Raw genomic sequence first — 24,603 nt, forward strand, 5'->3', positions numbered from 1 at the left:
AGTAGGACTAGCATTGAATACTACAATCCTATGATCACCAAGTTCCCTTCCATCTCGGTGATTCTGTGATTCCAATTTATACAACATTTGCTCTTGTTCTGTCCTGTCTGACCTGGAGTACAGCTGAAGGTAATTGGAATTATGCCATGGCAGTTTGTCTGTCAAATGCTCCTTTTAAATAAATGAATTCTTCTTTTTTCTTTTTTTAAACCACCTCTTCTATTTCATTTTAATGTAGTTGAAGAGAATGGTTCAAAGTTCATAGAGAAGAGTTCAAAGTTTAAGTTTCTTGTGGTTATGTTTGACAAAGGGTGAGAACCATGATCGAGGAAAAGCAATCTGTGTGAAAGTCACATTGAAATCAATGGGAAAAGTTATTTTAAGTATATAGGTATATATCAGTAAATTAAGATAGAATAAAAGCAACAGCAGTATCTGATGGTCCGTCAGAATTTTTCAGTCCAGTCAAAAAACAAATAAATGCTAGTTTTCTAAAGGATTAAAGGGACAAGCCAACTCAGAGGCACAATTTTTCAAAATGGCTGTATTCAGACAGGAGGGCATGAGGTCTCATTGGCAGTTCTGGAGATTCACTTGGGAGAAGACATTCCCTTAAACTGGCTGTGACTAACTTGCCCCATTGATTTCAGTAGGACTTAACTTCCTCCCATTGGAAACATGCAAATCACATTTTCTGGCACTTGCTATTTTAATACCAAAAAACCCTAAATGACTAAACAACAGCAACAAACAAATAAATAAATAATTGTAGCCATGATCCAGTAAGACTAAAGTGTGTGTGTGTGTGTGTGTGTGTGAGAGAGAGAGAGAGAGAGAGAGAGAGAGAGAGAGAGAGAGAGAAGTTCCAAGAAATATTTATAAGTCAAAACATCCAGCATTTATTTTCAATTCCAATATTCTAGAGCCTATTTCCAATTATTGCCAATATATTAAAAATTAAAAGGAAGACACCAACATTGAGATTTTTTTTCTTTCCTTAACTGCCAAGATCAGCTTCTTCTAATTTTAGATATTGGTAGCGATAGAATAATCCTAAATAGGATATGGGATGTGATAATATAGGGTAGGTATTGGATGTTTGGACACATAGACCTCTCTTGGAAGTTTATTCAGCTCAGCGTGAGATTTGTCACTCAAAACCCCCATGGCCTTACCTTTAACCCACTTCTCTTTATGCTCTGCTGCAATAATTTGAAACCATGTGTAATACCTGACCAGTGCATGCTGGCAATCAATGGACCATTTTGAATTGGCCTTTGTATATTTTGTTATACAACAGAGCTTTTCAGAGTATTCAGAACAGTATTTCCATAGCTAGGAGTCTGTCTCCAGCAGTCAAGGTTTTAATAAATTTTAATTTCTAACGTTCATCATGCCATGCATATGTATTTCTGCTACATTAATGTTTCTTAGAATTCTGTTGTTGCAGGTTTCCTTTCTTTCTTGCCATGTTATATAATTCCTTGTTTTTAGAGTGTTTCTTCATCGTTGCTGCATGAAGAAACACTCTTCATCGTTGCCGCATGATTTTTATATAACCATAAGAGTAAAAACAAAATTTTAGAATCTTGTAAATGCTCGTATTTACAAGCTCTTTCAAAAATTCCGCTTAGCCTAAACGCAAACAACAGATAAGTTTTTGATGCTCATGTTGGTGTTAATATTAGCAGACAAATATTGTTTTCTTAGCATTTGTTGCTGGTGTGAAGTGATTCAATATGATAGGCATGAAATAGCTTTGTCCATCTCCTCCCCCCATAAAATAGTGGGCTATCTGAAATGGCTAGTAAAACTAGGAAATTAGTTCTGTACCTTTATGGGTGCTCTTTACAAAATTCCAAGTAAGCGCTGCACAGATAGACTGCTCCTGTGGTTTGTTCTTCAGTGAAGCAGCTGAGAATCAACTGAGAACATAGATGCTGGCTGTAGCTGTTCAAATAGGCACCGTATGCCAGTGTTTCACTCATCAAGCAGCATTAGCTTCACTTTGCAGACATCGGACCAATGAGTATCCAGCTTTGGTTCAGCTTTGCCTGGTTTTCTGCCCTTATTAAGCTTCCCAGAAGTCTGAAAATCAATTTTTCATCTGTCACACTGATGGTGTGTCCAGCAGTGTGATCCTATGCATGTTTACTTGTAGTTAGTCATACTGAGGGCTTACTTTCAAGTGGGGACACGGGTGGCGCTGTGGTCTAAACCACTGATCAGAAGGTCGACGGTTCTAATCCACGTGACGATGGTGAACTCCCATTGCTCTGTCCCAGCTCCTGCCAATCTAGAAGTTCAAAAGCACGCCAGTGCAAGTGGATTCTGCTGCAGTGATTAGGTAAATGGCATTTCTCTGTGTTCTGTGGACTGGCTCCCTCGGCTTGAAGTGAGATGAGCACCACACCCCATGCAGTCGTACCTTGAAAGTCAAACGAAATCTGTTCCAGAAGTCTGTTTGACTTCCAAAACGTTTGGAAACCAAAGCGTGGAAGCTGCGGAAGCCCCGTCGGACATTCGGGTTCCGCAAACTGGAACACTCACTTCTGGGTTTGTGGCATTTGGGAGTCAAAATATCCGCGTACCAAGACGTTTGGGATCCAAGGTATGACTGTAGTTGCCTTTGACTGGACTTAACCATCCAGGGGTCATTTACCTTTACCTTTACCCTTACTTTCAAGTAAATATGCAGAAGGTTATAGCTTAATTTTTCCAACCTGAAAAGACATCACATAATTTAACATTGTCTTAATAACTGTAAACTGGAGAGCCAGTGTGGTGTAGTGGTTAAGAGCAGTAGTCTCACAATCTGGGGAACCGGGTTCGCGTCTCCGCTCCTCCACATGCAGCTGCTGGGTGACCTTGGGCCCGTCCCACTTCTCTGAAGTCTCTCAGCCCCACTCACCTCACAGAGTGTTTGCTGTGGGGGAGGAAGGGAAAGGAGATTGTTAGCTACTTTGAGACTCTTTAGGTTAGTGATAAAGCGGGATATCAATTCCAAACTCTTCTTCTCTTCTTCTTCTAAATGTATTTTTAGGTCAGTTTGCACCTTTATCCAGGATACACATTCAGCGGGTATCACTGCAGCTCTGACTTCATCCTACTACTGGCCATAATGGCAGCTGGATTAGAAATAGTTGCCTGTGATGGAGGGGAAAATGAAGTAAGGTCCAAAGAAGGGTGGGAAAGCACACTATAAGATGAAAGCAAAGGAAATGGGGTGACAGCCAAGTTTATAGCATCTGGTGACATTTTCTGGTGACAGTATCCATAGTGGAGAGTTCTATGTGGTTGGTCTGTGGCTGCTGTAATAAACTTTACAAAATTAAATACTGTCCTCATGGTCATCGTTACTTGTTGGGTGGGCAGACAGTTTCACTTAGTTTTGTGGCTTTCTTCCATGATACTGAAACCCCAAAGTGTGAATTATTGTCACAGTATTTGGCTGAAAGCATTGAAATTTCCTTTCCTGAATAGTTTTTGCTGCACTCGAAGCCTGTTCAGAGTTGTTATGTAGAGAATTCCATGGGTGCAAAGAAAGAAGTGTTCTGGGAGCCAGAGCTTCGTAAGGAGCGTGTGGGTGGGTGCCAAAGGGACAAACCTCTGACCAGTTTCAAATAGGCTTGCCAGGTCTCAGGGCTTGACATAAAATGCTAGGGTTTTAGTCTCTTTCTCATTAGTGGTATTGTCTAATTTTGCCATTATTACCTGGTTCAGAATAGGCATTTCATGTGTTGAAAGGCGTGCTATCCATGTGCAAGGTTATATAGATTTAACAGATTAATTTATCAGCCAAGGTTTTTAAAAAACAGCTGAGGGATCTACTTTAAAAGAAATCAGCACTCCCCGCCCCCAATGCTTACAGGCTGTTTCCTGCTTCAAAATGTGACCATCCTTGAGCTCTCAAACTCTTCCCACTGAGTCTCAGGGGATGATCCTCACCGGACCCCAACTATTCAAAAGCAGTGCCTCAGCCAGCAAACAAAACTCAGGCTGTACATTGATTTCACACACATAACAGGTATCTGGACTGTGACTATTGCCCATGAGTAATTAAAGGAAGGTGTGTATAAGAAAACTTTTGAGGGAATGCTTGCACCAGTCTTTCTGCTGCAGATCTCCTGTGCATTGTTGCAGAAGATTATGAGAATGCCTTTGGATCACATGACACCAGTAAAACCTGCCGTGTTTAGCCTAATCTGTGCACTGAGACTATGCTATAGAATGCATGCAAAAGGTCTCCAGTGAGCTGTGGTGTTGCAGCACATTGTAGGGCAGGTGTGGGGAACCTTTGTCCCTCTAGATGCTGCTGAACTACAAGTCCCATCACCCCTGGCTTTTGGCCAATAGTTGGTGGGAGTTGTAGTCCAACAACATCGTGAGGGCCAAAGGTTCCCCATACCTCTTGTAGGGGGTGGCCAGTAATGCAGGCAAGTGGGTCTCCACACAGGTTTCCTCATTAATAACCAATGGTAAACCTTCATGGGACTTCGGAACTGCAGAGAACACATTTTGAAAGCCACTGATATTTATCATACCACTTGAGCATTCAATATTTAGGCAATTGAATATGCATTCTGCATTTGGAAGCAAAATGGGGCCACCCAAAAATAAGGGTCTGGCTTGTATATAAAAGGGGAGTCCTAAAATATGCAGAAGTACAGACATGTGCAGGTTAAAAGGAAACTACTACTACTACTACTACTAATAATAATAATAACATTGATAATTAACTGTGACCTTCAGGATTTACAGAATATTAAGAGCAAAGAGATAAGAAAAATGATTGACGAAGTCTGGACAATCATAGAATCAGAGAGCGAACTTCCAGGTTCATATAAAATGTTCACAGAACGCCTGTCTTTGCCAGTTGCTACTTTTTGTTGAGGGGGACATGCTAGTGCCAGGTCAGGCCTTCCCTGGATTTCTTTGTTTTCTGTGGGCAGTTTGATTTCTATTGTGGAGGGGGGCGGGAATAAGGAAACTAGGTGTTTTGCAGATTACATTCATCTTTTAGATTTGTCTCTCGGTCACACATGAAGTGTCTTTTGGCTGCTGAAAGTAGGGTTGTCATATGTCCTCTTTTTCCAGGACACGTCCTCTTTTCCATGGGTAGAGTCGTCATAGTGATCCATAGTTAAGAGTCGGCAAATGTGTCCTCTTTTCTGCTCTTCAAAATATGGCAACCCTAGAAAGGCGGAAAGAGGGCTGGTTGAACCATGAATGTTAGCTGAAGGTGAAAGGGCAGTGGACAGCAGGGAGTGAAAGGAAACTTGCTTATAGTGAGCTTCCTGGAAGGAAGATTTGGCAGGGGAGGTGTGTGTGCCCCATGAGATTAAAAGGTACACACACTCTCTGTACTATGTGGGGACGTTCCAGAAGGAAGGAAAGGGAACAGGGCACCGTTCCCCTTTCCTGCTCTATAGAACCAGCCGCCATCATCCATACACACACACGCTATAGCAATTGCTCAAGTTCAGGAGTGGAACACACCCCAAACCTGGGCCCTCTAGCACAATAGAGCACAGCAAGGGGACACTCTCCCTTTGGGGAGAGTGGCGAGTAACACTTCCCCCTTCTCCTTTCATCACACCCTCCTCCCACTGCCTGAACAGCACTTCAGCACTTCTGTTCCAGGTTGCCCAGAACCCTGAACAATATCTGTTGGGGTTCCCACTTGTGCTACTCAATTTGTGTTAGCAGCAAAAGATGAAAGGGAAGGGTTAGCTTTCCGTGCCAGTTACTGGCGAAAGAGTGAGTCTGGATTGCTTACTATGTTGGATGATTCGTTTCCCTCGCTTGCTGCATATTATGGGTCATCCACTAACCCAGATATTTTCAGCTGCTTAGTGACTAGTGCTGATGTATTAATACAGTCAGAAGTAAAAAAATATTTAAAAAATCAGCCTGAACCTTTTTGAATTCTATGGCTCTTCTTAAAAACTTCTTTAAAACTTTGTTTCCACATACCTATTGGCTTAACAGATGGACATATGATTTCAAGCTACTAAACATCAAGGACTGTTTTAAAAGGGGCAAGAATGCGGGTTGAGGAGAGAAGGCTGGAATTAATACCTAGAAAGAATTTGATTCTGGCTCAGACTTAATTGCCTTTCATTTTTCCATCTCTATACAGGCTTAAATTGAATATTGTGCATTTCTGCATCTGTTTATATTGAACAAGAAAACCTGCTACAAATGAGATTATTTTAAACATTCTTTAATAAATAAAGTGAACTCAGATGCATGTAGTTATATACACTCCTCTGAGGTATAAGGATGTTTCTTTGCAAATGTAAGTAGGATTGAACTTCTATAACTAGGCCACAGGAATGTTATTTAAAAGCAACTGAGAGGCATCCATGCAAACTCCTAAATTTAATTCAGTAGTTTAACAAAATAATGTATCCTGGATTTAATGCATATTAATACCTTATGTTGCTGTCCAAATAGTCACTGGAATAAAATGTCATATTTTTCTCCTTTAAATGCAAAGTGTCTTTCGTTCTTTCACTTAACTATTTCATTTCAGCCATCTTGGCTACAATCCTCAACAAACATACCTGGCAGTAAGTACCTCTGACTTCAAGGAGCTTCACTTCTGACCAGATAGGCATATGACTGTATGGTTAGCGATGCAGTCATTAACCCACTTACTTATGTTGTGGGAATGTAATGAGTAAACAGACAGGAAAAATGAAATGAGGCATTAAAGCTGCAATTCTGTACACTTCAGAGTAAACCCCACTGAACTCAACTAGGCTTTCTTCTGAGTAGACTTGCACAGAATTGTACACTTTAATCTGCTTTCTTAATGGGGACATTCCTGGCAGTTAATCTTAAACAAGTTGCATCTGTCGTGATGTGGATTTTGTAAAATTTACTCCCGGGAAAATCAAGGAGACTTAAAAACCTCATCCTATTCTCTAGGATTCTCATTTTGGAAGTTGAGTTCACCCAGGCCTTGTGTTCAGTGATGTACAAATGATTTAATGGCGTTTAGGTAGGGGTATGTCCTGGTCCCATCCATTGACTTGAATGGAACAAACATCTGCTTTGTAGCAAATATTCTGATGGTTATTGACCGAACTCCAGGCTTGTGGCCCAATATCAGCATTTGCAGGCTTTCTCATACACCTGAAAGTTTGTTATCCAAAAGGCACCTGATTCTTTTCTTCATTTGAATCATTTTTTTTGAAATTGGAATTAGATTACTCTTCTGATTTATTTATTTTTTTGCAAAAAAAGGCATTATTATTTCAGTAATTTTGCTTAAACTTTTAGCATCAGCTTTTGACTCTCTCTCTCCCCCCCCCCCCCATCTGTACATTTTCTCCTCTTTCTCTAATTGCTAGTGGCTGTACAGTTGAGTGAGATATACAAAAGATCTTTCAGTCTTTGCTCCTCTTTCCTCTCATCTTACATCTTCAAGGGGAGGTTGCATGAGGGTTTGGGTTTGGTTTTTTTAAAAAAACACCATAAAAATTAAAAGCAAGACTGCCTAGTACTGAAGCGAGGAAAAAGGCAGCTGGCCTTTTATCACCATAATTTTTGCTAAGTCTAGGAGACAGGAATGGAGATCAATTTCCCACTACCTTTTTTAATCAGCAAACTATATCCTGATTAATTTCTTAAACAGAGTATGTAAAAACAAGGTTGTTAAAAAGACACAACTTGCAAGATAAATTTCAGAATTGTAAGGGCTGATCTATCTTCATTTTTTCATCTTTCTGTTCTTCACATCAGCTTTTTAAATGACACACAACTTCTTTAATGGAGATTATCTGAATATTAGCTATATGCTCTGGAAAGTTAAAGGTCCTGTAGTTTTATCAATATTTGTTAATATTTTTAGAGTTTCTTGCACTTTCTGTAAGACAGAGCCACTGTTAGAAAATTGGAGTAAAAATAAACAGGTTTAGGAAATAAAACAAGGCAATCTAAAGATTCAGTGTACAGTTTTGATGTAGAATTCATATAAGGTCCGGGCCAGAACTAATATGAAGGAGAATGAGTTGGCCTTTCTCAAGAGGCAAATTTGGGGCTATTGTGAAAAGGTCAGCAACTTCCCAGTTATTTAGTTTAAATAATTATTAATAATCGCTTAATTTTTAATTAAGAAATTGTCAAGTATTAATCAACAATCACTCAATAATAATAAATTGTATGCTTTTTTATTCTATTTTAGTTTAGGGGTGCCATTTCTACTTTAGGAACCAAAATATTTTGAAACTTGTATGGAACGCTGTCATTGTGTGAGCAAAACATACTTTCTTCCGTGTCTCTCACTCTGTGACTCTGAAGTCCATATTGGCCCAACACCTGACATGCTCCCCCAGCTCTCCTTTTCAACAGCTGAGTGGAGCCTCCCATTTTCATGGATCATGTCCTCAGTGCATGGATTACGTCTGCAACCGAGCTCCCCTCTGGAAGGGCTCAGTCAGTTTGTACCGGCGCATTTGACACCACATCCTTAGAGACAGAGGGTTGTCCAGTTCTTCCAGCTCTCTCTTGGCCTCAGGCTCAGCTGCCAAGGGAACACCCAGCAGCAGAGGTGCGATCAAGGCCAACTCTCCTTCCGCCCCTGGGATTTTGAATGTGTTGCAGGACCCCTCCCTATCCTACTCCTCAGACTCTGACTATTCTTTCCCCTCTAACAGATCCTACCACACCCTCCCCCTCCCGGATAGTGCCATGGGACCGTCACACTTTCACTTGTGCAGCAGAACTTCGCCTTCCTCTCCTCCCACCTACAGCTCCTCAACCTCAGAATCTGCTCCAGTGGTTGGGAGACGCCCCAAGCAGATTTTAGGGGCAAGAGGGAAGGCTGCAGGGGAAAGAAGAAGAAGGGGTAGCCTATGGCACGAGTGTAAGTTCACTTACATAGCACTGAATGCAACCCTAAGGGCTTGAAGTTTGATGCCCTTTGTTGCTTCAATAATTCCATGTTGCTTTAACAACAACAAGAACAATTCCAGAGGTCTTCAGAATTCTGCACAGAGTATTTTAGACAGCCTCACATCACTAGGCCTGTGGAATACATATAAGGTCTGTCTGAGGGCACACAAAAACTGCCAGACAGATAGGACATGGTGAAGCTGCAATTTTTAAAAAAAGGTATGAACAAGAGTACACAACACTTGGTCACCTTTTATTATAGAAATAACCCCCCACTCTCTTCGTAAGATATTATGAAGTAAAGGGAATCCCTTTTACTTCCTTCACAAAAAGCCCCTGGACCTTCACCTGTAGTTTAGAAGGCTTAATCTACTCCAGAGGGGCTCCCTTAAATTCATCTACTTCGGCCAAAAGAGGAGGAAATTACAGCCATTTTTAGGTTCCCCATTATAGTGAATGGGGAAACACTTAATTTTATACAGAGTGTCTTGGAACCTGAAACACAGACCAAAGGAAAGAGAGCATAGAAATAGACTGGAATTTTAAAGAATGCACAGATACATGGTAAATCGTGGGGCCTGTTCACACCCCTCATATCTTCTTTAAAAGCTTCAAAGTAATTTTTGACCTTTTTTGGAAATGAGTTACTCAGGTTATCTTTTAAATGCTGAACTATGTCACTGAAATTACTTTAATGAACTTCAGAGCAAGTCCATAAAGAAACATGCTATTAAATCAGTACAAATGCTAGTGCCTTTGAACTGTGGTTGAAGTCATTTATCCTACATTAGCTCCCTATTTCCCCCTACTTGTCTGGAAATCTTGTAATAAAAATCCATATTTGATAAGTATACCCTAGTACCATAAAATACTTGGAGACGGAAACAGGTAACTGGGTGGGAAGGAGAAACTTCAAATAGGTGCTTTTGTTTTAAAAATGGTGGCACAGCTAATTGGCATATTTTTAGTTCAAACATGACCCAAATCTTTCACATGACCAGATAAGGAAACTGGAGTTCTTCAAGTCTGTTACCACCCAGATTGCTGTAGCCTAGCCTAAGCTTTCGGTTTTGTTTTAATTTTATCTTACTTTTCAATATGTATTCATCCAAACCGACATTTCATCACTCCAGTTGTAGAACAATGTTCCTTCAACATGAGAAACACACACGCACCTAAATCTGGAACAAATTAAGAAATTACAAAATAGGCAAATGCAGAAACCAATGGAATCAAGTGTTTGAGTGTGCAACCTCTGATGCATGAAGCATCTTATGAAGGACACATGATGTTTAGTTTGACCTTCAGCTTTTAAATTTTGCTGCAATGTGATACAGCTTTTGCTCCTTTCAGAAACTGTGGCACTAACAGTATTCCTTTCTGCAGCAATTCTTTTGGATTTCTGAATACACACTTTTCTCAGCATACAGAGTAACATATCTATCTGAATTACAGGTTGCCGTTACAACACTTTTAGTTATGTTCTTGTTTAGAGAGGTTTGCTTGCATGAACTCCCTAAACTCATTCATCACACCTTATTGCTAATAGAGCTGTATGCTGATGTTAGCTGAATAAGGTTGCTTCCATGGTCTTTGAGACACCGCAGTAAAGTCCCTGAGCAACTCTTCTATTTCTCATAATCCCCTGACCCTAGTGCAAAAATCCTCTGCAGCACTGGGCTTCTACACCAGTTCTACAGCAGCTGCATCCTGTTGACAAGTGGAGAATGAATGTGCCAAAGCTAGGGGTGAATATTCTGAAGCAGCATGAAACGGGGCACTGGAGGGTAGGAGTGAGAATCACCTAGGTTGGTCAGAGGCCTGTTGCACAAGCAGGGTAGAGAGGAAAGTCCCCTTCCATGAGCTTCCTTTTGCTTGTAGTTCTCAGGATCCAAGTGGTTGCATTTAAAAAAACCAACCCACTTTTAATTGAACATGCTTTATTCATCATGCACTTGTCTTGATTCACACCTTTTGCAACCGTACACACAGGCAGGATGTTTATCCCAGGGAATGAAGTTCAATCAGGAACCAAATGCCAATAAATAACAAAACTCAAGGGGCAGTCCCATCACTCGCCTACCACTGGGCCTTCTAGTGGCTGGTGCTAGTTTGAGAATTCTTAGAAGTCATATCAAGTGTTGTTTTAATGCAGGGCACCAGAAATGTAGCGATGTGGGTACTGTGCATATTGTCAATGGAAGGAAACCAATTGGCATAAGTTAAGGAGCACTTCTGACCTTAAACATTTCAAGAAGTGCACAAGCATTTGCATTTTGAAATGGCTTCCACTATATAAATGGAAATGAACTTTAGGGCATTGAGTAGGTGAGCTGGTATTGTCATCGTTTTCTTTTCTTTTTGGTCATCGCTGTAAGTTATTGGTTCATTTCAGCTGCTAAATATATGTACATAGGAAATCAGGGTCTTTCTGCCCAGGTTTGTAACAAAGAGACTAGTTCAGATGCAGCACCAGCAGCTCATGTAACCCAGCAGTGCCCACCTGGCTGATGCCTTAACTGTTCACCACCACTTGTATTCCTGGCATATATGCTGCTGCAGCCCCCAGTCTCCTTCCTATAGTCACACACTCACAGGCCTTCTAAGAGCAGCCTGCCCATGACACAAACACACCAAATAATTCCGGAGGCTGGGGCTGGTATACCTGGTTGTTGTCGTTTAGTCGTTTAGTCGTGTCCGACTCTTCGTGACCCCATGGACCAGAGCACGCCAGGCACTCCTGTCTTCCACTGCCTTCCGCAGTTTGGTCAAATACATGTTGGTAGCTTCGAGAAAACTGTCCAACTATCTCATCCTCTGTCGTCCCCTTCTCCTTGTGCCCTCCATCTTTCCCAACATCAGGGTCTTTTCCAGGGAGTCTTCTCTTCTCATGGTGGCCAAATTATTGGAGCCTCAGCTTCATGATCTGTCCTTCCAGTGAGCACTCATGGCTGATTTCCTTAAGAATGGAGAGGTTTGATCTTCTTGCAGTCCATGGGACTCTCAAGAGTCTCCTCCAACACCATAATTCAGAAGCATCAATTCTTTGGCGATCAGCCTTCTTTATGGTCCAGTTCTCACTTCCATACATCACTAGGTATACCTGGTAGGAAGATGTATACCTGGTAAGTGTTTCACATTTCTAGACACAGTTTCAGGCTGTGAACAGCTGAAAGCTAGAACTGTGTAAGAAGTGATTACCTGATAGACCACCAGTTCCATCAAAGCAAGCAAAACATCGATTTTAAATCTGAACAGCATGGTATGGAAAATAAAGCATTCTGAAAGTTTTAGCTTATTAGTAAATACATACAGACAAAGTATGTTAAAATGGTAGTCAGTTAGGCTTGTTAAATCTGCAGGAGTCTTTCCTCCCACCCGCATCTGATTATATCACACTGCAGATAAAAGGCAATTAGTCTCTCAGCTCTTTTCTAGCCAGTTTATTGGCATTTAACACACAACCACTGAACAGACAGGGCCATATTAAAAATTCCACTGGTGGATAAATGACCGTAAATTTCAGACAAAGGTAAGGAGCCTTAAGAGAAGCTGTCACCAAAGTACTCAAGCAAGAGGAATGTTAGTGCAGGCTGCACACTTGTAGCCATAGTTGACTGAAAATTATTTAATCATATATTGCCAAGAAAATGTGATTATGTACACTAGGAATATGTACACTAGGAAACAAAAATGATACTCCTTAGGACCATAGGACCATAGCATAATACTGAAAATTGAGAACAAAGGTTTGTTTTTTAAGAAAACAGTGGTACGGGGAAGGCTGGCTGTTGCTGTTTTTGAAGAAATGCATGAAATGTTTATTAAAAGAAAATTTGAGTATTTCTAGAATTTTCAAAACATTTTTTCTAGTATGCGTTTTTTAATGAAATTTTAGCAATTAGCTGTCACATTTCCTGCAGAGATGAAATAAAAATACGATTGGAAGAATAAAATGCTACTTATTTTAGAGAATAAAATGAGTATGTTGCCTTTTTAGTCATACTGACTAACGGTAGTCACGTTTCCTGAAAAATAAAGGTGATGAGAACAGGCTATTCCACTTTTAACAGCTGCAGAAACAGGGCATTTCGGCAGCTGCAGTGTGTCATGTGGTAACGTCCTGTGCGTTCTGCAAGAGCGCAGGGCTCACAGGTGAGCCCCTTCAGTGTCTCAGCAAGAGGCCAAGTCAAAAATTCAAGACTACAGCAGGATTGTGCAGGACCTTGGAGAGCTCCCAGAGTCCTACTGAAACTGCTCAGCATGCACCAAGCTACATCTGAAGCCTAGCATACAGTTAACTAGACCTGTAGTGTAGAAAACCCCGCCTCCCCAGAAGAGCCAGCTAGCTCTTAAAGTGCCCTTCCCTTATTTTGCAGTTTTTGCCTTCTGCAAGACTGGGGAGACAGGGGCAGGTTTTGTCTTCTGTTCTGAATCAGAGCAGTTGGCAAAGCTGGGTCCTGTGGCTGAGGGGCTCCTGAAAAAAGTCCTGGTAGTACTTCCACTCAGGATAAAGCTGAAGCCTTGCCCTCCTCTGAGTCTTCCATTGGACAGTGCATGGTCCTTGGGTCATGATACCATGAGAAGGAGAAACTATTGCTTCAGGCCTCTTTTCTTGTTTATCTACCACCATCTTACTTCAGTAGAATTCCTGGATTTCATAATTTTGTGCTGTGGAGCTAACACCACTTCCCCAACACCTTTGCTGAGGTCATTTGCTGATGAAGACTGTCCCTAGGATATCAGATCATCACTCCTAAGGAGCAAACCATATGCACCAGCCCAAGTCCATTTGGTAGCACCTGCATACCAGAAAAACTCGGGGGGTATAGGCTTTCAGCAGTGCACTTAAGGCTTTTAAGAGGAAAATTTCTTTAGATTTGTGAGATCTTAGACTCGCTAGCCTTTTCGCAAAGCAGCCTGGTTTTCATCTTAATGGTGTGGATCCAGAAAATCATACTCCAACAAACTTCCTTCAAGGTGTGTGGTTTTGTTTTTTTTAATTATCAAAGGACCACTTTGTTCATTGGAGAAAGCACCTCCCTCAAACAGAGAAAGTTTTTCCATTAGAGGAAGGTCCTCTGTATATAACTCAGTATCCCTTGCTTTGTTTTCAAATAATGGTTTGGTTTAGTTGCCTCTCTCTTAAATCAGGAGCCTTCTACCAAGATGTACAGATCGAAATCCTAGCTTTTCTGAACTTGGAGTAGTAGAGTTGGCATCAAGGAGATAACCCCTACATTTTGAGACTCCTATCAAATAGAGAGCCAGCATGATGTAGTGGTTCAGAGCAGTGGACTCGTAATCTGGTGAACCGGGTTCGCTTCCCCGCTCCTCCACATGCAGCTGCTGGGTGACCTTGGGCTAGTCACTCTTCTTTGAAGTCTCTCAGCCTCACTCACCTCACAGAGTGTTTGTTGTGGGGGAGGAAGGGAAAGGAGATTGTTAGCTGCTTTGAGACTCCTGAAGGGGAGTGATAAAGCGGGATATCAAATCCAAAAAAAAAAAAAAAAATCCATTTTGACTCTTGCTCTTGATTCTAATGCAAGAGTTATATAAACACCACAGAATTAACAGCGTACTAGTTCTCTTTTTTAGCTATAGAAATGCACATTTCAGCTTTTTTTCTGAGTTGACCTTCCACATTCTGAAACTAATTTGCCATACTCCTTTGCAATGTCTGCTCAAGGACTTCCTCTTCAGAATAATGTGCTTCTTATTAAGAGCATCCTATAAAACTCAGGAGGATTGCATACAGAGGAAGCAAGACTGAGACACATGAATTTCTATACCATAGTTAGATATATGATAGTGACGACCAAGTTGTATATCACGGTTGTTGTTGAGAAAGCAAAGGAAGAGAATGGCTGTAAATATCAGACAAACTGGCTGTCTATATATGCAAACCTGACATATGAAGAAGAACTTGCCAAAAAGGATAAATGCAGGCACATAGCCCAAAATGTTATAAAGGTTATACAGTGAATTTATTACTTATTTAATTCCACCTCATATACAATATTTGAGGTGATAGTAAAATCCTAAAATAAAACATGATGATATAAATATTGTCATAAATAAATCTTTGCTTGTATATTTATTTGCATACCCCTCAATTAAAATATTTTGTCATAGTTTAGAACCACACCAAGAAACCTTCTATATCTATGCCTATCAAGGGATGCTGCTATGCAAATAAGGGACTTGTTCAATAATACTACTTCTGTTGTTGCTGTTGCTGCTACTGCTGCTTTTGACAGCTATATGAATATAAATATTAAAGTGTAGATTATAATTCCCCATCTGTTAGGGAAACCAGCACAATTGTTGCACTATTGTTATGTTTGCCGTCATTTCATTTTCCCCTGCCAGGAACACCTAATTTTACAGGAGCACCAACAAGTAGTGAGCACCAGGTTAGGCAAATCATCTTTATAATTACAAAAAATGCTCAAAAATATGACCTTTTCCGTTCATTCTATTTATTATGTTTCATCATCACCAATCCATCACATTAGTCACTCTTGCCCAGGACTCACACAGGCTCAATTTATAATGATAAATTCTAATCTTGACACGCACAAGATTTTCCTCAGTCATGCTCCCAATATCTTATTTCTAACACCCAAACAATTAATGCACAGTCATTAAATAATCCCATGATTGGTAACAAAGAGATTGCCATATATTTCTACCAAGAAGGCTACACAACTCCTAAGACCTTTTGGGAGAAAATAATTCATTATATCAGAGTAGGTAGAATGGTTGCAATCATAGAGTTTACCTAAAATAATTGGATAACTTGCTTACAGATTAAAAACATGTGTTAGCTCTATCCCTTTAAGTTTTAGGCCTTAGTATTAATTGCTGTCAGCATAGAGTAGACCAAACAAAAATAATTTTGCATCAGATCATAGTAAAGAAAAAAAATCTAATAAGGGTGAGGATAACTCTGTTTTGTGTTTTGTAGGGCAAGGAGTTAATCATACAGCATCCAAAAACTGAGGCACAATACTATATATGGCTAAGACTATGGGATCTGCAAAAAATTATAACTCATACCTTTGAAAAGCAAAGAGTGAAAAAGCCCTCTGGCTCCCACAATGCTAGTCTATCTTACTCCAGCTGTCCTCCCTCTGGGGCTGAATTGAAGAGGACTGAGGAAAGGCCAAAAAGCAAATACTGGAAAAAGCACACAATTTGTAGTATATACACATACTTTGTATTTGCTTTTTTTTTACCCACACTCAGAGTCATCCTTCTACAGAAATGAACATAAGGCTGTGGTTTGCTTATGCAACAGCCTGTGGATACCTTTCCTCAGCCATTAGTAGCATCCTTAGTAACATCCAAGTTGGACTATTGTAATGTGTCCTATGTGAGGCTGCCTCTGAAAAGTGTTCAGAAGTTTCAGCTGTGATAGAGTTCGGAAGCTTCTTCTGGATTCTGAAGTATTTGCTCAAGGATGTTCATAATACTTGGTCATGACACCAAGCTGGAGAAGAGTTCTCCTTCAACCCTCTCCCACTTCGCCCACCACTGTATTTTCACCCCAACCAGCTCAACCTTCGCTAGAATCCAGCTTACTGCACTAGATGGTTTGAGTAATGGCAGATTGTGTGGCTGCAAATATCACTTCGGAAGCGTAGCTTCCCAGATACTCCTTACCTGCATTGGTTGCATATTTCTTTCTAGGCTCAATCCACCATTCTGGTTCTTACCACTAAGCCCTAAATGGTCTTAAGACCTGAATACATCAGGTCCTTCAAAACATACTTCAAATGAAATATACTTCCCTGTGTACTGCCAGTAGCATAGGTAATTTCATCTGAAGTTTGGTATGGAGAAATAAAATATAGGGCCTTTCCTTCATCACAACATTTTTCTTGGGAAATGCCTTCCCTAAGGAGGCCTACCTGGCTCCATTATTGTACAGTTTGCATTGATTTCTTAGGAGGCCCTTAGCTTCTGGCTTACGATTTTATGCAAATCTGATATGCTATCGTTTCATGTTATATTTTTACCGAGAAAAGGGTAGGCTTTAAACTAATTAAATAATAAAATCTTTATTGCGGTCCAAAGACCCATCGAACAATTTCAGAACAAAATACAGTTAAGACAGCCAACCACAAAAGAGAGAGGAACCAAGGCGGTCATTTTGTTTTGTCTCAAGCATGATGATCCTTGTTTCTTTTAACTTCCAAGAGAAACCTTGCCACGGCCAGTGTAATATTACTAGACGTGTCATCCAAAAGATATTTAATATGGGAGGCATACTAATTAGTAAGTAAATAAGAGACATGTGACAGGAAAGTAGCATTCTGTATCTAACTTTTCACGAATGAGTCCAAGTCACCTTGCCCTTTGTAAATCAATTTTGAATACACCTCAGAAGAAAGGAATCAAGGAAAACAGGGAACTTTTAAAGGTACAGTTACTGTTGTTTAATGATTGGCATGAAGACTGACCCATATTTTCTTTTTCACTTTTTCATTTTCCTCTGTATTAGGGATGTGGAACCTACAGGCCTTCAGATGTTGTTGGACTATAACTCCTATTTTCCATGATCATTGGCCATATTAGCCTAGGGCTGATGGGCTCTTGGAAGTCCAACAACACTTGTAAATACACACGCTCCCTGTTCCTGCATTACAGGAGCAGTAGGAACTTGTGGTTCTCCATATGTTGTTGGACTCCATCTCCCATCAGCCCCAGCTAGCATGGTGACAGGAGTTATAGTTCAAAAACAGCTGAGGGGGACACAAGCTCCCCATCCCTGCGTTACAGTTTCAGGTCAATTATGATTTTGACATGAATGAGAAACAGAAACTACCATTGGAATGAGAAGCCAGGTATTGATATTATAGGTCACCCAGTTTAACCAGATTATCATCTTGCTGTAATTATAGTTCACCAGTTTGATTTTTGATTATTCTAGGTTGCCAGCTTAACCAGATGATCATTTTGCTGCTTTGCTGTATCACAACAAAAATAGATGTCTATCTCAAGGCTGCCAAATATTAGTGGCTGTGGATTACAATCTAGCTCACAGATTTTGCTTTGTTTACATTTTTGCTGTATGTGTGGGCCAGTGTCAGGATTTTGAAGAGGTGTTTGTGGACCAAAGAAGCAGCCATTAAAAACAATAGTGATGTTTTTGCCACATGGGAATTCACAAAGGTGTAATTCCTTTACTTTGAGATATGCTGTCCTTCTTAGAAAATGTAATAAGTGCTTTGTAGATGAAGATTAGAAAGATGAAGGTCAGTACTTGACAAAATAGAACTGAAAACCTAGTGAGCAGTCATCATCAGTAAAAAAAGAAAAGAAAACCCAAACTATATCTGACTTATAAAATAAGTAAAGAGGCAATTAAAATAACCTGCCAGTTCTATGAACCATAAAGCAAAGCTGAACAGTATACTGTGTGATAATTTTTTACCAGGGGGATTGTAGTCTATTTCTTTCACTTTCTTTTGGTTTTGAAAGAGCACATTAAAACTTTTATTTCCAGCTTATGGAACTTCACACACAGAGCAGAAAAAGAATTTGCAAAGGAATCCAAATACGGATATATTGAAAAATTCTGTATTAGATGAACTATGACAGAATATTTTGAGTGGCCAAATTGCAGCAGGGGTTCAACTTTAAAAACAGCAGGATCTTGTTCGTGGCAGACATGAGTGACATATTGCAAGCAAAATGGGGGATGAGGTGGGGTGTTTAGCTGATAAATGTATGCTTTATGTTTAGAGAGAACTTGGTTTGGGGATTTTGCAAATGCTCTGGTTTAAGTATATAGCTCCATATTTTGAAAGGATTTTTTTTTTCTAATTTGAATGAGTAAGGAATCATAATCTTAAAGACTGGGTAAGGATCAAAGTGAGCCCAACACCCAGATTGTGGTGCTATTATTCTGTATTGAGACTGCTTCCCTCATAATGGTTTTTAATTCTTACCTGTTGCTGCACCAGTAGTCTGGGAGGGGTGGATCAGGTCAGCACAGATCAGAAGTCTTAAATGTACATGTAACTCCTTAAACATTTTTGCTCCCTTGACTCTGCTGAGACAAACTGCAATTTGGCTCCTCCTGTCTCTCAATTGTTTCTTCAGTGGCTGTTGCACCTTGTCATTATGTGACTAGAAAGTTTGGGTATCTGAATTTATTTGTTTTCCCTTCCCTTCCCTATGGCCTTTTCATTCAGTAAGCTGTTGTTGTTGTTGTTATATACCCGGGGGCAAGACCTGTGTCAGTGTTTAATTTTTGTATTGTATACCGCTTAGGAAACTTTATTCAATGTGGTGGGAGAAGGGGATTTGTGCAACTTTAGACTTTCAGGCACATTATCTTTCTTTGAACAGACCTCTTTGGACATGCTGACCTCAAGGCAGAACTTTGTATTCATAGATATAAATCACCTTTGTTTGGATAAAGATAAATTTTAAAATGAGGAAATCTGATTAGTAACAAACTCCATTTGATTTAGAAGCAAATCCCGTTCAAGAAGGACCATGGTTTTATTCATAATGTTCATTGTTTCTTAGACCTTTATGAGGTTTTTTTTGCATAGTCAAAGATGATAATTGTTCTGATCCAAAAAGGACTTTATTCTGTATGTAAAAAAGTCATTTTTAATTGTAACTTAGCAGTACAATGTGATGGAGCTGCCATTTGGTATATGCAGTGCTTTTTTCCTTTTAAAATTGTTTAGGGGTACTCTCATTTTCCTATTCATATTGAAATACTGCCCCTCACTGAGGCCAAACTTAGATTCACAAAATGTTTAGGGGTATGCGTACCCCTGCACACCCCCCCCCCCCGAAAAAAAGCACTGGATATATTTCATATAGTTTTAGCAGATGCATATGTTTTTATTTATTTTATTTAAAGAATTCAAGTTCAGATATATGGTATTGCAACTCAACATCGTAGCCTCCAAATGACAAGTCGCTGAATTTCTGTTTAAAATTTGGTCTCATGTAGAAAGGGTTTTTTTTCCTGGAGATGAGGAAAGAAATATTGTTCAATTTTTGTTTGTTTTCACTAGTTTGCTAACCCAGGAAATGCTCTTTGCAAGGCTAGGGTGATGTAGCATCTTTTGAAATGTCAAATCATTTCATATAATAGGAAGGTGGAGAATGGTGTGTGCTATGGAAGCAGTAAGAGAGAGACCAGCAGCTCCTGTGATTTATTTCAGCTTCTGGAAGATTGTTCTCATGATTGCTGGGAAAGCGGAGAAAGAAAATATAGGAAAGTGAATAATAATAATAATAATAATAATAATAATAATTTATTTATATCCCACCCTCCCTGGGCCAAAGCCGGGCTCAGAGCGGCTAATGTCATACAAGTAAGACAATGCATAAAAACAAGTGATCAATAAATTAAGATACATCCCACAATTAATTCAAATAAATTAAAATTAAAACTGGACAAGTGGCAATCTCCAGGTTAAAATTGAAGGCGGTTGCCAACTGTTTCCACTGATATTATAAGCACCTGTGAAGAATTGTCATGCTGAGTCAGATCAGTCCCCCCCCCCCCCAAGAGTTCCTTCTGATTTTACATGTTGTTGTTAGGTCTGAACTTAAGAAGAGACCCACTGGATCAGAACAAACACCTATCTAGTCCAGCAGCCCATTACCCACAGTGGCAACCAAAATGCTTCTTGGGAAGCCCACAAGCCAGGACATTCTTTAGCATTCAGGGGGAAGGAGAAATTTCCCCATTCCTCATTAATCTCCCCTGTACCAATGTCAGCCAGTCTATGATGACATTACTTTGGATTTTTCCACTATTTATTATATGAACCTTGGAAATTAGGATGGAGACTGAACAACTGTACCGGAATGTATCTGTTGTCATCCGATTTGGCTTGTCAAGTCTTAGCAGGCATTCATATTTCTTACAATTTATAAAGGACTGTAAAATATATTGTTGGTTGCTTTCTGAGTTGAACATCACCCCAGGATTTGTTTGACATTGAGTTACATGTAAATAGCCCCTTGGCAGGATTAATTTGATTAATTTGTAAATTTTCCTACTCCTTAATTTTAAACCTCACTGTTTGTTTCATATTACAAAATCTTTCAAGGCCACTGAACAAAATAATTGATTTGGATCCTGTAGGATAAGAATCCATAGGGTAAAATTACATAATTGGTTTTAATTACATAATTATAGCATTTTAAATGTGTGGAGGTGAAAGGTTACCATTAGATGCAGAAGTCATGATGAGGAACACAAAAATAAGCCATGTGTTTAATTCTGTGTTTCTTTCCATTTTTATACAAGAAATTCAGTGAGATCTATCCTTGACCTTGGACACTGAGTGATTATAGCAAATAATATAGTGCTGTTATGGTTTTTAGAACCATAGAGACACCTTTGTAAATCACTAAGTGCACTTTAGCAAAGGCTTCATTTAGATTTAGTGCACTACATGGGTAATCAGTGGTGGGAACCTAACTGACAGCAATTTAACATGATTGGGCTGGGTAATTACATAATTACCAGTAGTGTTTATAAATGCATAAGGATATTTTTATTGGGCGAGAAAACCAATTGCTTTCTTACTAAGAAGAAAACTAAATAAACAAATTTGTTGTCACAGGTTAAGAGGACATGCTCTGCTCCTTTATGAAATGTGTTCTTGTTATGTAGTGAAGTGCATTTGTTTTACTTTTCTATTTTGTATCAAAGTTCTGGAATGCAGCCTCCTATTTAAACCTCCTATGGAGCATATCTGGTATATCAAATGGCTCTTTCACACACTAAAGCTGTAGAAACCTCAATTACACTGACTTTTTAAAGCAACAATCCAGGAGGAAATTGTTGTTAGATTTTGGATTATAACCTGAATCTGTTTGCAGTGCAATTCTATGCATGTTTACTCAAAGTAAGTCCCATTGAATTCAGTAGGTCTTACTCTCACTCAGGTGAGAGTGTATAAACCTGCAACCTAAAGCACTATTCTGTATTACTTTTTATTGTTTCTAAAACAAGCTGTGGTTTCTTTCTTTGCCATGCTTTTCCCATTTATCCAAATATGTCCACTGTGGGGATGGTCATCATGGTACAAGTATCATGGTGACCCGATTCGTCATGTGCATATATATGTAAATCTAAAATCTCTGTTCATTCTCTGCATAATCAGCAACTTGCCTATCGCCTCACAGCAATTTTGTCCCGTGTTTATTGATTTTACGCATAGGTTCAGTTCGCACATAACATTAAGCCAAACCATGGCTTAGTGCAAACCTATGATCGTGCATATTCCTGGAGCAGAAATTATTTTGCAGAGAATGAACAGAGAAGTCAGTTACTGAGCTTTCAAGTTTCCATTACATTCGCATCACAAAGGAAGCTCAGTTTACCTTTACCAGGGCTAAACTTGAAATTGCTCTGTGCTTGTTTTATGAGTCTGAAAGCATTTGATCGTTTTAATTCATAGATCCACTGACTTTGCTTCGAGGAATAAATATTTTGAGGGATTTTCCATCTAAGTGTACTTGGAGCCTAAAAAATTAATCTCAAATAGCAGCATATCTAGTCAGAACTGTCTTCAGGAAGAAAGCGATCCTTTCCCTGTGTTTATTAATTGTGTGGTGTGTGTGTGTATCCCCAAAGTACTAAGGTTAATTCTGATTGAAATATGATTTCTTTAGCCTTTGAGCTGTATTTTTATTTATTTATTTGGAAGAATTTATAAGCTGCTTAATGGAAAAAAATATACAGTGGTGCCTCGGGTTACATACGCTTCAGGTTACATACGCTTCAGGTTACACACTCTGCTAACCCAGAAATAGTGCTTCAGGTTAAGAACTTTGCTTCAGGATAAGAACAGAAATCGTGCTTCAGCAGCACGGTGGCAGCAGGAGGCCCCATTAGCTAAAGTGGTGCTTCAGCTTAAGAACAGTTTCAGGTTAAGAATGGACCTCCAGAATGAATTAAGTACTTAACCCGAGTTACCACTGTACTAACAAAATCAGCAAAATTTAAAAATCATTGTTAATGTTCTTATGAAAGATAATATTCAATAGTATTTTGAGTCAGGAGATGATGTGGTGATTCTGCAAGTGGATTGAAATCCATCCAGTCAGCTTTAAATCAGAATATTACACATGATGGTTTGGATCCAGTCTTAGTGGTGCTTAGAGCAGACCCATTTAAATCACTGGAATTTATGATAGTCAGAACCTACTCTGAGCATGATTAATTCTGGATCCAATACACTGATCTAGAGTACGCTGTGATAGTCAAAGTGATGAAAGCAGAAAACTAACAGAGGAAAGAGGAGCTTTATACCAGTTTCTCCTTATTAGTAAGTAAACCTGATTTCGAAGAACAAAATCAGGGCTAAGCTATATGTTGCATGGCAGTTTCATCAGCTGTTGGAGGGCAATTTGGATTGGGGCTTGGATGTTTCCCCCTTTGTGGCTAAATAAAATAGGCAAGCCTATTCAGACATGTAGAAGTGTGTTTTATTTCTTTTTAGCTACTGTTTATTTTAATAATCTTTTGAATATTTTTGAATATTGGTTTAAACTGTTTTTATCAATAATGTTAATGTTTTATTTTGAGTTTTTGAAAACTGCTTAGAGGGCTTTTTTTACAATCAAGGGATATATAAATTTTTTGAATAAAATTTTGTTTGTTAAAAAATAACAGCTGGGGGGGAGGAGGACAATATAAGTTGCAGAATTAGCTCTGTGGGTAAATGTTAACTCTCCCACCAATCATACAATGAAGTTCTGATAATAATTGGGTGCCTCTAACCATCACCCTCAAAAAAAATAATGGGTTCAGTTATGAAACTCCTGAGTACGTCCTAACAAATGCAAGAAATTGTCTCCAAATATTTCAGCCCTTTCGGTTAAATGCTTATGATCCCTCTTTACTGGAAATGCCACTTTCTGCCATTTTATGCGTAGGATTTGTTTGGTCTCTTTCTCAAGCAAAATGTTTCATATTGGTTTTGTTTCTTTTGACTAGATGATCCAGTCACTGTTGGAGGCACATTGCCACAGCAAAATCTCATGCTGTACATTGATCACCTGTCCAACCTTTGCCTAGAGTGTGATCCCCAGTTCCTTCAAGAGATCCAACTTTACCTGTCTATAAAGAAGATGAGGAGGGAGACATCTGGGATAACCAAGCATCAGCGCATTAACACCAGAGCAGGTTAAATTCAAATTTATCATAGTGTTCTACTTCACATCCCACCCCTTGCAGATTTTTTGCCCGCAGGTGATGTTTGTGAATGTGTACCTGTGCTTAATTATTATAGTCATTTCCTCAGAAACCCCCCAGATTGGTAATAGTAACTGTTGTGTAGCATTTACTAGTGAAAGAATCCAAGACTTGGTTATATATTTTTTCACTTGCTCTAAGCATACAGAATGTAGCTTCCTTGCTCGCTTTCTCTTCTGCCATTAGGAACACAAAGCTTTGATATCTACAAGGCATACATGGTTTCACTTACTGACTTAAGGACTGCCCCCTAGGAGTCTAGCACAGCCCACACACAATCCTGGAATATGTCCAGCTTTTCCTCTGAGCAGAATGTGAACCTGTGACCTCGTGAGCCTCAGGCAAAAGGGCTGCCTACTGAGCCACTGATACCCATGCCATCAATAAGTTTTAAATGCCAGCTGCAGACTTCAGAGAGATAATGATTTCAGTGTGTAAAAGGTTTG

The 24,603-nt window shown here is 39.5% G+C and overlaps 1 protein-coding gene across 12 annotated transcripts in view; it reads left to right on the forward strand.

Moving 5' to 3' along the window:
• Window positions 1-24,603, forward strand: part of ERC2 (ELKS/RAB6-interacting/CAST family member 2) — a 521,838-nt gene that overhangs the window by 420,303 nt on the left and 76,932 nt on the right. For all 12 annotated transcript variants that reach the window (XM_083420965.1, XM_083420973.1, XM_083420963.1 and 9 more), the window contains one exon: window positions 23,900-24,088. Coding sequence is in view for 8 of the 12 variants with exons in the window: in XM_083420973.1 (XP_083277099.1) it covers window positions 23,900-23,980 (81 nt within the window). In the remaining 4 variants the exon portion in view is untranslated. The remainder of the gene's footprint in view (window positions 1-23,899; window positions 24,089-24,603) is intronic.

Source organism: Podarcis tiliguerta (genome assembly GCF_965153285.1).
Source record: "Podarcis tiliguerta genome assembly, chromosome: 2".
In the NCBI taxonomy this organism is placed as follows: domain Eukaryota; kingdom Metazoa; phylum Chordata; class Lepidosauria; order Squamata; family Lacertidae; genus Podarcis; species Podarcis tiliguerta.